The following is a 15,006-nucleotide window of genomic DNA, read 5'->3' as shown; positions in this document are numbered from 1 at the left end:
TCTCAGGCACCAACAGATCAGGTCTTGGAGCTGCCCTGCCAGCTGCTTTGAGGGCGTTTTTACAGAAATACTTCCAGGGAAGATTTTGGGGGGAGCTTTGAGAGAAAGCATCATCGCTGGGATTTGTCCTTTAACCAGATCTTACAGGAATCTTGCAGATTTGGGGATTATACTGTTACCATCTCTGTGATGAGAAGCTTTCTCCATCTTCCTCTGCCTCGTTTATCCTCTTAGAAAGCTGGAGCTTTGTTAACTGGACCTGCCACTGAGAACTTGGAAAGGTTAAGTGCAGATTTTTGGCTTTAGAGTGAAGAAGCTGGACGGATTGGTGATATTTTGGATTTTTTTCGCTTTACAGATGTTTCTTTTTATTGATTACGATTTGAAAGAGCTAAACAACAACTAGTAGGACTTCAGATTAGTAGGAGCTCAGACCTCAGTGTGACTTTTTTGGAAGAACCCTTGGACCAGATGTGACTCCCCAACATACGAGGCAAGCCCTAAAGCAGCAGTGCCACGATCCCAAGTTCTTTTTCCTTTGTAGGTCGCTCCTGAGCGTCGCCTGAGCTCTTTGCAGACCCCGCCTGGTGACAAACAACCTGGAAATGCCACGTTGGTGGCGTCCTGTCCCTAACCTCCTTCCCTGGCTCCTGTAAGAGTCTCCCCGGGGACTCGTTACCTTAAAGCTTGCAGTGCTGCCAGCAGTAACCACCAGCAGGTACTCCGCAGGCTCTGGCACCGAGGATTTGCCTCTACCCCTTATTAATCAATGTCATTAGCAGTGCCTGGCACTGGACGCACCAACCTCCAGCACAGGAGGCTCGAGCAGCAGCAGAACCAAACGAACGACCATCAGGAATCAGATGGACGACCTTGAAATCTCTTCGGGAGCTGCTGGCAGATGAAAGATGCTGGAGCTCCGAGATGAGCGCTATCGATCCCATCTCCGGCCTGGAATAAGCGCCGGGCAGCGGCTCAGGGCTTCCAGACAAAGAATATTGATCAGGTCGACTCAATTAGCTGCTGAAGGCTTCGCATTTGCCCCCCCCCCCGTCGTTAGCGGCAATTTCACGGATAGAAACTTCACAAGTTCCCATCTTTTAACTTAATTATGTCTCTCTTTGCTCTTAGCCACCGCTGATTCGGTTGCTGGTTTGGAAGGAGGCTCGTCTTTAACAAAAAAAGGATCCAGCTTCTCTTTTTAGGAGCTCCTTGTTTTTCTGTAGCAGCATGAAAGCTTTCTCCCTGTCTCGTGGGATATTAAAACATTGCAGTTTATCAAAATTAAGGCAGATTAACGCTTCCACTTAATGCCTTGTGCAGCAAAACGCTTCTCTCCCTAGGAAAAAGCACCCCACAGGCAGTGTTTTTTGGGTCTAATGGTTTAGGGAATGGGTTAGGGAGGCAGCTGGTGAGAAAGCCCAGAGCAGGAGCCACCAGACATCCCTTGGACCAGATTTTTCTGGAGTCCTTTCCCTCTCTCCTTCCCCACCTTTATCCCTCCAGGGATAACCTTAACACCTTTTTTTTCCGTGTCCCGGCAGCATACCAGAAATATTTTGGCTTAAAGGCTGCTGCCTGCCACTGCGCCGCTGACTAACGCTGCCCTGGACGTGTTTGCATCTTGAAATTTTTCCCCGCTCTTGGGGAGAAATGGCTTAGAGGTGAAACACGTTAAGAAACTTCATCCAAATGTTGGCTGAAGCAGGTATTGAAATGTGAGCGAGCCAAGCTGCACCCTGTTTCCCTCCTCTGTGAAACGGGTGAGGGTAGGAGAAGAAGCTCAAGGAACTCGTTGATACCCTTTCTAGATTTTCTGTTTTCTAGATTTTCTGTTTTTCTAGATTTTCTGTTTTCTAGATTTTCTGTTTTCTAGATTTTCTGTTTTCTAGATTTTCTGTTTTCTAGATTTCCTTTTTTCCCCCCCTAGATTTTCCTTTTTTTTCTAGATTTCCTATTTTCTAGATTTCCTTTTTTTTTCTTCTACATTTCCTTTTTTTTTTTTCCTAGATTTTTTATCTTCTAGATTTTTTTATTTTCTAGACCAGGCTCCCTTCAAGACGTCTCATTGTGCAGTGGGAAGGCACACGATCTGCTGCAAGACTTCAAAATGAAAAAAGTGATTTCCCAAAACAAATCCTTCCATGGGTTTGATTGCAAATAACCCAATTTATCCGGCCGTTTTGGTGGCCAGGTGAGGGAGAGCCACCTTGTTTGGTGCTGCAAAGCCAGTGCCAGGATTTAGGAAGTGCTACAGTGGGAAGATGAGGGATTTCCTCATCCTTTTTAACGTTGTGGGAAACGTGGTTGTGCCTGTGGAGCTGAACAAGCTGCGAATTCCCGGAGGAATTCAAGTTCTGACTTGGGAGCCTTTCCTAAAAGGTTTTCTGCTGCCTTCCTGCTGGTTTGGCTCCCCTACAGCTGATGGAAGATTGCAGGTGGATTAAAATGCTGCTCGAGGGTGATAATTTCTGAAGGTTTTGCATGAGGATTTCTTTTTTTTTAACAACTTTGGCTTAAATTCTCTTACTCTTGATGGTCCTTGACAACATACATCCCTGTAGGGGGACTGTACAACACATCCTTTAATCAGTATCTGTGATTTTGGCTGGCCAGCACAACCCACCCAGCTCCCCCTGCTCCTCGTAAGTGCCTGGGAGCTGGCAAATCCCAGCTGCAAAGAGGCCAGAAGACAATGGGAAGGATTTATGCTTGAGGAAATTCATGTCCTAAATGATCTACGTGCAATTAAGGGGCTTTAAAGGCATTGAATTGAGGCAGCTTCGGGTGTTTGGTTCTTGAACATCTCTGGGTGAAGGTGGGACAGGGTAGGGAGATGTCTGTTGGGTGTGAGTGAGGCTTTTTCCCAGCTCAGCTGGGAGAAAAAGCGTGGAAAATAACTGTTGTGATGGTCATTGCTCCAAAATGAACCTCTGGTTTCTTGGTTTTTAAGAAAACTGGGATTACGAGGGGGTCTGACACCCAGCTGGAAGCGTTTTTAACTATATATATGTGCGTGAGATCACACCTGAGATTTAACCTGGCCGAGCAGATTTGCAGTTAGAGGAGCTGCAGCACCTCAAATGGCTGCATGGAGCGAGCTTTACTGTTTTTTTTTTTTTGGCTGCTGGCTTCCAAAATCTGCAAACCTGGCCTGGCACCAGGTGGATTTACCAGCCGCAGGGGTGGATGATGGGGTTTTAACAGCAGATCAACCTGCTTGTGCAAAAAAAGTCGTGGACATCTCGTTAAAGGTAGGGTGAAGGTAATGGAGCGGTGAGGATTGTGTTGCAAGAGCCAACCCTTTCCAGAAAAACATACACATTAATGAATTTGCATTGTAAAGCCAAATAACTACTCTTTTGTTTATAGGAGGTGTAATTGCACCATGCAGATCTGCAGGACTCTGGGTGAAACTCAGCCCGAAACCATTTTAAAGTCACTCGTTTAAAACTTTTGCTGAAATAGCTCCTTGAATCTGTTTTCTTTTTTTTTTCTTGTAGTGGGGAAGACTTCCTTGATCACCAGGTTCATGTACGACAGCTTTGACAACACCTACCAGGTAAATTAATCCGTATTATCCCCACCTTTTGCTGCCAGACCATCCCAGACCTAACGCCTCTGCGGGGAAAATGTAGCAGGTACCCGACTCCTAAAAAGAAGAGGCAGAAAGCTGAACTGCAAGAGGTGGTGCAGGGGTTGAGCAGGGACTCGAGGAGCAGAGAGCACTGGATTGTAGGGTTTGGTGTGTTTTAGGACACCATTTTATGCTGTCTGCCAAAACAAAGACCTCAGACCTGGTTGTTTTGGGTTGTTTTGGGATGTTTTGCACTCATTCCCTGCCCCCCTCCAATTCTGTGACCGTTTACTATGCATATTTATTAATTAAACCAGGTTGGGGTTGCAAGGTTGGGGCTGGAGCAGTGCTTGTCCTCTTCCAGTTGGCCCTGCAGCCCCGTTGCTGGTCAAGGTTTGCTGACAAGTCCCTTCGAGCTGATGCCAGTTGGATTTTGAGGAGCAATTTTTGGCACCCGCTCCCACATTTTATAGCTTGCCACCTTTCCAGGCTCATCCTAAAAGTACTTTAGTGTCATAAATGGAAGTGTTGAAGTATAGTTTCATAAACTAAAGTGTGTTCTCCAAGGGAAGGCTGGCTTTGTGGCTTGATGGCACTTGGTGATGTTCCACATTCACTAAACTGAGAAAATCTGTTCCCTGACGGATGCGAAGGGTTTTTTAGGGAGGTGGGAGGAGAAGCTAATGGGGAAAAGACACAAAAAAGCCGTGTCTCTTCTGTTACTTATGGTCTTATCCGAGGATCTCTTGATTAAATCTCTTTCCCCATTAATGATTTCCTTCCTGCCTCCTCAGTAATTCCTCACTGCTGCTGCTGGGCAAGTTGGGCAGAGCGAGCTGGAAGTTCTCACTTAATAACAGGAGAAGCAAAGCTGCTGTGGTGTAGGAGGGCAGGAGCACACATCACTGCTCCCATGGGAGCAAACATCCTTTCAGATTCTGCCCACTGTAATTACACGGACACGTGAATGCAGTTCTTTTATTTAATCTGTGTGTTTTTTTCTTATCCCCGCAGTATTTTGCTTTCAGGTCTACTCCTTTTCTCTGCGGAGCTCGCGTCCTAGTTCTTTCTTGGAGAGGTTTGACCCTCTGTGCTGTGTGATAATATTGCAGTCTCCATGGGAAGCCGGTGTGACATAATAGACTAAATGATTGCAAAATGAGTGAGTGGGGCTTAAAACAGGGAGAAATCTTAAGGGTTTACCAAACATGTGAGCTTATTTTGCGTTTTAACGTACTTGGGATGGTGCCATTCATCCAAAGACCTCTCTTCTACTCAAATCATGACCGAGGCAGGGAAACGTGTCCTCTTCTGATGCAGCTGGAAGAAGGAATGAGTCATGAGAATTGAAGCAATTCAGCCAACATCACGTCACGTTAGCATCAGCTCCGTGCCCAGGGCTTTGTAGAGACCTCTCCAAGCCGAGCACTCGGCTGATAACGCCAATCGAAAGCTGTCCGTGGGTAACTGCAGCTGCAGGTTAGCTGCTGGCTGATTTTGCTCTTTCTGGACATTTCTGATAAATTTTGAATGCCCGTTTTCCGAAAGCTGCCACAAGCTATCATTTGAACAAGGCTTTTTTTTTGTGTTGGGCTGGTAAAAATAGAAGGCTGCTGTTTAATAAAATCTCTGCTGGACGTTGCTTTCCTTTTTGCTAGATAAAAGGAGTTCAGCTGTTGCCCAAATAGCTTATTAATGAACCAAGAACTCGCTGTACCGTGCCGAGCCCAAACGCCGGGAATAAAACCCTGCCAGTTTGGTGTTTTCTGTTTCACCAGGAGAGATTCTGCCCCGTGGACGTGCTGGGAGAGGTTTTCCTTGTTCCGTGGCGCCGTGTGCGGTGCATAATGAAAGCCCAGCGTTGGCAGACACGGCGACTCTGTGTTGTGCAAGAGGAAAATTAGAAACCACGCTTCCCTTTAGCTTCAGCCTCCTGGAGGAGAGAAGAGGGGAGGATGCTGCTGAGTTGGAGCCCTGGCCTGGTTTGCCTCAGGCTCCTCAAGTAGCCTTGGGTTGTTGTTGTGTGTCAGCAAGGATAGTTTATAAAGTGGTGTCCTTCTTAGCAGGGGTGGGAGGACAGCTGGATTAAAAGCTGTTTCGATGCACGTTTGGACAAACCCATCCGTAACGTGGCCCACCTGAGCATCTGTGCTGGGCCTGTAGCCTTGAAATTCCTCACAGCACCTCTCAGCCATGCAGAGAGCATTTCTAATTATTGCGTGTCCTGCATACACAGTGTTAAACCCTCTTAATTAGGATAGCTTCACTTCACAGAACCATTTGTGCCCGTGGTTTTGTGCCCGTGTCTTTTGTCCTGCCAGGGATAAGTCTTCTTCTCCCCTCGTACATCTCACAGCTCTTCATACAACCGATCTGTGAAGATTCCCCAAGCTTTTCTCCTCCTTTTTGTCAGGCCTGTGACAAAATGTCTGTTAGTAGCTTACCTATTTTAGTACAAGTCTGGGCTGGGGAGTGCCTGGATCCTCTCCTTGCCATCTGCTCCTGGTTCTTCTCCGCGTCCTTGTGCGCTGGTCCGAGCAGCACAGGTGGACAAATGCCTCTGGCTCTCAGCTGTGGAATTCTGAAGTGCAATTAGGAAATGTAATTTAATTCTTAAATTAAATTAATTCTCATTCTTAAAGGTGCTAGGGGCTTAGAAACAAGAGCTTTGTCACAGCCTGGAAGCGAGGGACCTGCCAGCCTGTTTTTCTCAGCACGATCAGCGCAAATATTTTCGGGATCTAAAGTGAGTTCTGAGCCTGGCCTTTCTGTCCCATCTCCCACATTTTTGGTGTTGACGTGCAGGAGTCTCGCTGCCCTGAGGGAGCTGTGCAGCACTCAGCATTTCCAGCAGGCTCACGGGGACTTGGTACGGCCGTGAGGAAGCTGCTGGGCACGAGGTAGGGGCTGAGGCAGGTACAGATCCCAAGGGTTTTGTAGCTTTTTTTCTTTGTAGACAAATCAAGGAGCCCCAAGGGATCACAGAAGGGTCTTTGAGGCAGTTTTAGGGGAGTACCCTTCACCCAAACCATACAACACAAAAGCAGAAGGGAGGTACATTGCTCTGTTAGCCTCCTAGGGCTCTGTTCTTTCTTCCTACCACCTAAAATACCTGTCAGAACACAGAGAATTAATAATACAATAAATAATAATAATATATAATGATGGCGTAATAGAAGTCTAACAATATAAAGCATAAACAGTAAAATAAACTCTCCTTTAGAAAATCCTGCTTCATCATGGGAGCGCAGGGAAGTAGCCTCAAGTCTCTTTGCCCTAGCTGACACTTGCCCATTATCTTTATTTAATCAACTTGATTAAATAAATATTGATGTTGCTGAGGGTGCAGCTGCTTGAGGTGCTCGGTGTCCTGCTAAATCCTGGGCACCCCTTTAGCCTCAGCTCAGTCGTGTCCCTGATGCAAATGACCCCTTCGAGCTTGGATGTGCTCGATGCAGCCATGAAATATGGGGAGAAAATATTTAAAAAGCAGTTTTTGAAAGCACTTAGTTGTGCTTTCCTCTTTTTTTTTCTCTTAAACACATTTGGAGGTTGGACACGAAGTTCCCACTGGTGTCTAGCAGCTCGGATGCAGTCGTGCTGCAGGGAGCTTTAGGATTAGCTGAGCATTATTAATAAATTATTGGGGTGTGGGCTCTTGCGCTGCAGCAGGCGTGAAGCTGCCCACCTGAGGAAAAAGGCTTAAAGGGAAGGGACGTGGTTCAGCTGATGGACACCAAAATACTTTTACAAGAATCCTTGCTGATCCCCACATGATTGTGAGGATTAAATTGCCAGTAAGAAGAAGTTGAGGTTAAGCTGAACAACTTTTGTGTTTCAAGATAATGTACCTGTTAGGGATATTAAATAAACTCCTAAATGAATCCTAAAAGTAAGAAAACATTTTTTTTTCTTGCAGATCCAGTTGTGGCAGAAACGCTCGCTCCCCTGCAAACTGCTGTGGTTATTCTGGTGCTTCAAATGAAGTTCTTCTTTTTTCTTTCCTTCCAGGCAACAATTGGCATCGACTTCTTATCGAAAACCATGTATTTGGAGGATCGAACAGTGAGTAAGATTTTCCTTGGCACTTCTCTGTGTACGGTAGGAGCGAGGATCAGCATCTGCTGCGACGGTGCTGGGATCGCTCGGAAGGACAAGCTGAGCCTTCACCTACCAGCTGCTTCCAGACTGACAGAGCTGTGCAGGCAGCTCCCTTCTCCCCTTGGGGAAGGGGGAAATCGCTTCACACTTAACCCCTTCAGCTTTTGAAGGATACAGCGCAGTTTTGCCAAATGTTGCCGGTTTGTAGCCAGCTCATTAGTTCTTAATTTGACTTATTTAAATAGAAAAAGGTTGCCTTCAGTAGTAACCCACAAATTGCACTTGTTATTAGCTTGCTGCAGCTCTAGTTCCCGAAATGAATGAAATCACTGCTCTCTGGAAGAGAGTCTGTGGTTTAAAATTAGCTCAGATCCTTCATTAAGAAGTTCCCTTCATTAAGGAGTTCAGTTCAGCCGCTGAGCTGTTCGCAGAAGCAAGCTGAGCAGTGCTGCATAAGCTCACGGTTCTGTCTGAGCCCACAACGAATGTGAGTGCGTTAAAAGGGCTTCAGTGCTGAGAGCTGGTCATCCCACAGCAAAACAACTCCTGCACATCCTTCCATACACGTTGCTTTTAGGATATCTTGCCTTTTTCTTTCAGAACCCTGCTGGTAAGAGACGTTAAACCTCATCTGTGTGCATGTTAATTTAAAACGTGGCCAGGGCTTAAGCACAGAGCGTAACTAGCGTTTTATCCTCCCTGAAAAAATCACGTTAGTAGCTTTTCCCGTGCTTTGACAGCAGCTGAAGGTTTTTTCCTTGAAAAATGTGGTGTTGGGGCCTGATTCTTCCACCAGCAACCGGGCTGTTGGAGAGTTACGTGAGTCCCGAGGGAGGATAGCAGCAGAGCATGAAAACCTTGTGTAGGCAGAACTGCAGGTGAATATTTGCCTTAGTTACCTCGTTGCTCCTTTCCCTTTGAAAGCCGAGCAATCCTATCTCTCCCCTTCTGGAAGGGAAACGTTTTTGAAGAGAGGAGGCAGCAGAAAGGGCAGCTGGGTGCACACACCACGCCAGTTTGGCTACTACAAGTGCTTGGGAGAGATCTCTGTAAAGGAGGAGACAGTTGGCAGCTGCTCCCAGCCCCCAGTCATCTCCTGCATGAGTTTATATTTTCCTTTGGCTTTTTCAAAAAGTGCGATTTATTTACTCTTTTTTATTTTTTAGTGGCAGTTTTGGCTTTTTTAATTTTCTCCCGCCCACAGATCAGGTTGCAGCTGTGGGATACTGCGGGTCAGGAACGTTTCCGTAGCCTCATTCCCAGTTACATCCGTGACTCTGCTGCTGCTGTAGTAGTTTACGATATCACAAGTAGGTATATTGCACTGGGTTTGACCTTTTTTCTTATTTTTCTTGCTTGTTTGACTGATTTTGTTAGGTACGGTTGCAATTATGGGACACAGCAGGTCAAGAACGGTTCAGGAGCTTGATTCCTAGCTACATTCGTGACTCCACTGTTGCAGTTGTTGTTTATGATATCACAAGTGAGTGGGGGGAATTCTGCATTTCTAATACTCTGCCCTTTCCATCCTTTAGCCTAGCTTTGCATGTCCTATCACAGCCATGTGCTCGTTCTTCATTCTGGCATGAAAAAAAAAACACTTTTCTTTCACCGTAGTTCAGTTTGAAGCTAGCCACCCTCTTGTGATGTATGAACTGTCTCACGAACGCCCTCGTTTCGTAACCCTTTCCTCTCACATCCTCCTGAAGCCTTGAGTCCTGGCTGGTCTTGTTGCACTTTTTTTTTTATTTTTACCCCATTTCATCAGCTTTTCGATCACGGTATGACCTCTGATTTTTGGTCCCAAACACCTGAGTCGTGTTCGTCGAGGTCTGAACTCTCCATTTAGACTTTGCACTGGTAGCCTGAGCTTGCTTCACTCCATCTGCCCCCCCTCCCCACGAGGTTTGGGCATGGGCTGGGGGGAAGGTGCATTAACACCACGTTTTCATTCGAATCAATCATCCACGTTTTGCAATTCGTGCAACTTTAACCCCTAAGCCCTTGCCCTTTAACAACTGCTCTTCCATTTCTTACTAAGGTATGTACATTTTTGTGAACTAAAATTATTAGTGCTTTCTTCAACTCTTCTCCTTCTGTCCCTCCCCTCAGTCCAGAGCCCCCTGATTGAGTAGGTTTCAGCGTTTTAAAAGAGCAGAAATTTGGTTTAGAGGAATTAAACCTGTAGACATTTTCAGTTCCAAACCAGAACTGATGGAGAGCGATGGCCTAGATCTATACAAATGCAGAAGAGCTTGTCCTTTGCTTTATAAATATTAGAAGATTATGGCAGGAATGAGGGCTTTACCTATAAAATCTTTAATTGTTAAAAATAGCGCTTTCACTTGAGCTAAAATTGCAAGTTAGCCGTGAACCTTGAATTTTTCTCTTACCGACCGAGCAAATTCAATATTACCGAGTAGTAAAGAGACAAATGAAGATGCTGGCAAATGATCAAGCCTCGCCTGTCTGGCGTGCAATATATTCCTATGCAGTAGAAGCCATTAAAAAAAATCAATAACTGTTGAGAGCTGCTGCAGAGCCCCCATTTTCTAAGTGCTGAAAGCCATGCAGGCAACTCGGATGCTCTTGCGTGGCTAACTGGGAAATGCTGGGCTCTGGGGCAGTTTTCCTTATGGGAAAAGGAAATATTTTTACTAACGTGCTGTCTCCTTAGAGCAGGGTGGCTTCCTAAAATTCTCTTCCCTCTTTTAAGGACGTATCATTAAGAAAAAGTTATTATGGATACGTTGAATTTTGTCTTTCTTGTTCCATGCAAATGATCAGGAACTGTTTGGAACTCATTTTTCAGCAGTGCAGGAGTTGCTAGGAGGGTTTTATAACCCTGATAATTCCTAGGGAGAACCCTAAACCTAGCAAGTGAGAAGTGATTAAGTTGTACAAACGCGTAGCTGATCTGAAATAGCTTTGAGAAGCAATGAAACAAAATGGGAACTGGTCTAAAAGAGCAATAAGGCTTCTCGTTTTAGACGCTGTCAAGACCAAATTATAGATAACTCTGTTATTTCGAGGTGAATTCCAAGCCAGGGAGTGAAGTTAGCCCATCTGAAATTACTGCCAAAGCTTTCCTACACGTCAGCGTGGGGCACGTAGGGTCTCGCTTGCTGGTTCTTCATCACCTTATTGTGCCAATTCCAGAGAAAGCGAAGCTTCTATACGAGACTCTGAGATGTGTTAGCAGCGAAACGTGAAGAATACCTGCCCTGATAATCCTCTCCCCTGTTCTCTGCTAGATGTAAACTCGTTCCAGCAAACAACAAAATGGATCGATGATGTCAGAACGGAAAGGGGCAGCGATGTCATCATCATGCTGGTGGGAAATAAAACAGATCTAGCAGATAAGAGGTACGGAGGAAGAACTCCTCTTCTGAATGCTTTTCTTAGCCCGGTGTTATTTTCTCCAAGATGATGATTTTAAAAGGAACACTTCTATTTTCTTCCCAAACGCTCAAGTTTGTTTTAACTGGAGGTGGCTGTGACTAGATCAACCCAGATCTTTAAACTCCTCTCTTTTGGGCAAGCCCAAATTTGCAGCACAGCGCTATGAATGAGTGTGAGAAACTGTGACCCACTTGTTCGGGTGTCAGGAGAGAACAGAACGTTAAAAGCAACCTGCATCAGTGAATGAATGAGCTGAAGTGGTTACAAATACTCAGACTTAATAAATTTGCTCTGATACAAGTGATAGCTGCAATTGGAATCCATGTTTTCTCAGAATAGCTTCGCTTGTGACCCTTCAGATTTATAAAATCTGTTATATAAAATCTATAAACGTCCTATTAAAAACTGTTCTCCCTCTCTCAAACTCTCACACGCACAGATGCCTCATGATTTTTGTTTGGAAGCTCTTGAGACAAAGTTTTCTCCAGATTTAGCGGACTGCTTAATGGGTGGGACACCCAGGTGGGGGAAAACAGCAAAAAGTGATTTGATATGAGGTGGTTGTGCTTGGTCCTTCCTTAAAATAGTTCTGTTTGCAGTTTGATGATAGTTATTGGGTATCAAAGTCTTCCAGTTGCTGCCTTTTCAAGCATCAAAGCACAGCTTCCTGGGCAGGGACTTGAAGGAGTCTCATTTTCCCTTTCAGCTGCTTTACTCTGGGAGCCAGGTGTGCTGCTGAAGTCCATCTAATGGGATGAAATGGTTATCCTAGTGCAGAGCTATGCTCAAAATGTGGCATCTCCTTGGGTTAAAGACAACAACCTTAATTCTCGAGGTGTCCGTCTGTTTTTTTTCTGACTCTGTGTTATCTTCCCCAGACAAGTGTCCATCGAGGAAGGAGAAAGAAAAGCCAAAGAGCTGAATGTAATGTTCATCGAAACTAGTGCAAAAGCAGGATACAACGTAAAACAGGTGAGTGACGAGGTGCCTGCACCCAGCATCAGACATCTTCTGTTAGTGCACACCAGTGTGGAAATGAGATCTGCTCCTAGACATCTTTGCGTAGGGTGTTAGAGGGACGTTTGGAGTTTGTACACAAAAGGCAGGATCTTGGGGTTAAATTGTTGGCTGAAGGATCCCTGACCTTGCAGCAAATGACATGGAACCTCTTTCCTCTTAGAAAAAAGGATTTAGGAGGAAGCTTTGTGGGCACAGCATCACGCCTTCCCAAATTCTTGTTGGTGCAGCCCCTAACGGTGTCTGGATCGAACAGATTAAGGCACCAACCAAAGCCTGTTCAGTGAACGAACGTGGACAAAGCGATGTAGGAGGAGTGTGATGGATTAAAATGCTTCTGCTGGATACTGAGACAGTGTAAACTGGTGCTCCTGCTCTTTTGGAAGGCACTGAAGGCTCGAGCAAATGCTCTTGGACGGCTTAAGCTGTTTATTTTCGTTAGCTGATGAGCTGCTTTTGAATTAGGGAGAGCAGGGAGATGTCTCGTGAGCTGATGCAACAGCAGAGCAACTCGGGTGTGTGCTGAAGAGCCGCAGCTCTTCAGGCTTCATCCAGCAGGTCAGAATTTAATCAGTTGCCTTAACGAAGACAAAATGAGCTGGTAAGAGCAGTAAACGCTGCACGACTGATCTTGATCCGGTGTTTACATGACAGAATTGTTTGTTTCTCGTTAGTTATGTCAGCAAATATGCTTACTGGGGCTTCCTGAATACGCAGCCAGAGCCGTGCATCCCTCCCGGCTCAGCGGGGTGCTGCTTTTTCATTGATCTGGCAATTTCTCCTCTGGAGCCATGACCACTAAAGCGTTTGGCAGGCGGCGTTATGGCAGGAGGAAATAACCACTGCGAGCTGCAGAAGGCTTTCATCCTTGGGTATCACCACAGAGCGAGCACGTGCGTGCGTGTGGGCATAGATTTTTAGGTAAAAAATATAAATTGATATCTTTTAGAATCGTAGGGTCAGGTTGGAAGGGGGTTTATTGTATAGATGCAGCTACTCGAGTAGCTCGTGTACAGGATTTTGTGAGGAGCTGCTAAAACAGGTTTATAAATCACTCTTACAGCTGGGACTCAAGGGTCTGTTATTAAAACATCCCTTGACCTTGTGTCTTCGTAGCAAAATGATTCCCCACCTAATGGAATAATTAAAGTGTTAACTCGGCGCTGCCTTCCCCTGCATTAGCGAGCGTCAAAAAGCGTTCGGTTCCGGGGGTCCACTAATTACCATGCCACAACACAAAGGCTGCCTTGTAATTAAGGCTTCGTTTTCCTGCTTGCAACCCTTGGTGTTTGCTCGGAGCAGTTGCACTGAGAGGAATGCTGCTGCTGCTGCTGCTCTGCTCCTTTTTTTTCTTGAGGGAGCTGCCCTGCGCCTGCCACCTTCCCAGCAGCATGTCCAAGCCTGGAAAAGGTAGCTTGGGGCTTTTTGGGGGCTGGTCGATGCTGGTTGGGTTGGGAACCTGATGATTTGAGGCGTGAGGGGGAAAATCTAGCATGCCTGCAGTCCAACTTAGCACAAAACACTGTAATTTAATAAAACCTGTGTTTTGTAAAGCCTCCCCTGCCTGGTTTGAGCTGCATTTAATACGTTACGAAGGAGCCAGCTTCACCTCTTTGGGTTTTGTGCCGAAGCCATTTAGGGATTGTGCTAATGAGCTTGTCAGAACATAAAGCCATTTCGGTAGCTGGGGCCTCGCTCGCGCTCTCTCCAGAGAAAATTCGTCGCTGTGTAACGGAGGTCTAGACAAATTATGCCTGATTTTAATTGCCGGGTTACATGCTGTAAGGCTCCATCAGTAAGGAAATAGGCTTGGTAATTCAGCTCCAGCAAAGAAAAAAAAGGTGTTGGTGAGTAACCTGGGGGTGAGTTCCCTCTGTTAAATCACAAATTGGGTGTGCAGTTGTTGTTCTTCACTAACATCCAGCAGTATTACCCCAAAAAACTCGGGGCTGTTCCATATCGCTGCATCACAATCCATAGCGTGAGGGCTTGTCAGAATTGGGCAGGAGACAGATTTTCAGTGACTTTATTTCCTGCCAAGATATCAAAACAAAAGATGGGAGGACTTACTGAAAAAGAAGGACGAGTGGATTTTCCTTCTAAATTTCAGTGGCCATATTGCAGGCACAGACTGTGATTTTTAGGAACTTCAGAGCTATTTTATCCTGTAGAATCTTGGAAACTTCCATTTTTATTAGTTTACTAGGCAGTTATTGAAACAATTCTCAATGGATAAGGCTTAATACCTCTAGAAATCGAGTTCCTTATTTTCTTTGCAGCTCCTCTGTTGAACAGTGTGGAATTATTTTACTAACTTGCCAACCAAATCTTCCCCGATGAAACAGGAAAGCGTGGGGACAGCTGCAGAATGGGAACCTTCCCCATAACCTGTACAAAATCTTCCATTAATAACATCGTTCCGTAATGCATTCTGATTTACTGTCCGAGGTAACTTTCATCTGGGATTTTTAATTCCTATCAGATTATTTCGGAAGGGCTCCACATTTAACGAGACTTACTGATGTACAAATTACGATCGCTTCGTGTTGGGTATCAAATATTCACGTGAAGGTGGATCTTGGGCCAGTGACAAGCCATCGCTTTGTCCACTAGGTTGTGGGTTAGGATTCAGCAATTTTCTGAGATATGAACTGTTTTTTTTCCCTTCCATGCAAAGCTTTTGTCTGTCAGTATCAAAACTTCTCAGGCTGCTGAGTGAAGCACCGACAACCCGCCAGGACAGCCCAGAAAACTCAATAAAACGCTGATGTCTCCCAGCACAACGTCTGTCTCCTGGCCCTAAATGCTCGGCCCTCTTTTAAAGGTAGCAAACGGCACAGTGAGGGTTCAGGCAGGAGGTTTGGGGTGGAGCTGGATCCCCAGTCTTTGTTTCGTTGAATCTTTATCCT

General features: G+C 45.6%; 1 protein-coding gene across 2 annotated transcripts in view; it reads left to right on the top strand.

Annotated features, from left to right (window-relative positions):
* Positions 1 to 15,006, top strand: part of RAB6A (RAB6A, member RAS oncogene family) — a 44,134-nt gene that overhangs the window by 23,670 nt on the left and 5,458 nt on the right. The window contains exons 2-6 of one of the 2 annotated variants that reach the window (XM_027463505.3): positions 3,504 to 3,562; positions 7,589 to 7,642; positions 8,883 to 8,988; positions 10,933 to 11,044; positions 11,959 to 12,052. In XM_027463505.3, the coding sequence (XP_027319306.1) occupies positions 3,504 to 3,562; positions 7,589 to 7,642; positions 8,883 to 8,988; positions 10,933 to 11,044; positions 11,959 to 12,052 (425 nt within the window). 2 annotated transcript variants of the gene reach the window in all.

Source organism: Anas platyrhynchos, chromosome 1 (genome assembly GCF_047663525.1).
Source record: "Anas platyrhynchos isolate ZD024472 breed Pekin duck chromosome 1, IASCAAS_PekinDuck_T2T, whole genome shotgun sequence".
Lineage (NCBI taxonomy): Eukaryota > Metazoa > Chordata > Aves > Anseriformes > Anatidae > Anas > Anas platyrhynchos.
This window is presented reverse-complemented; position numbering and strand designations above follow the sequence as displayed.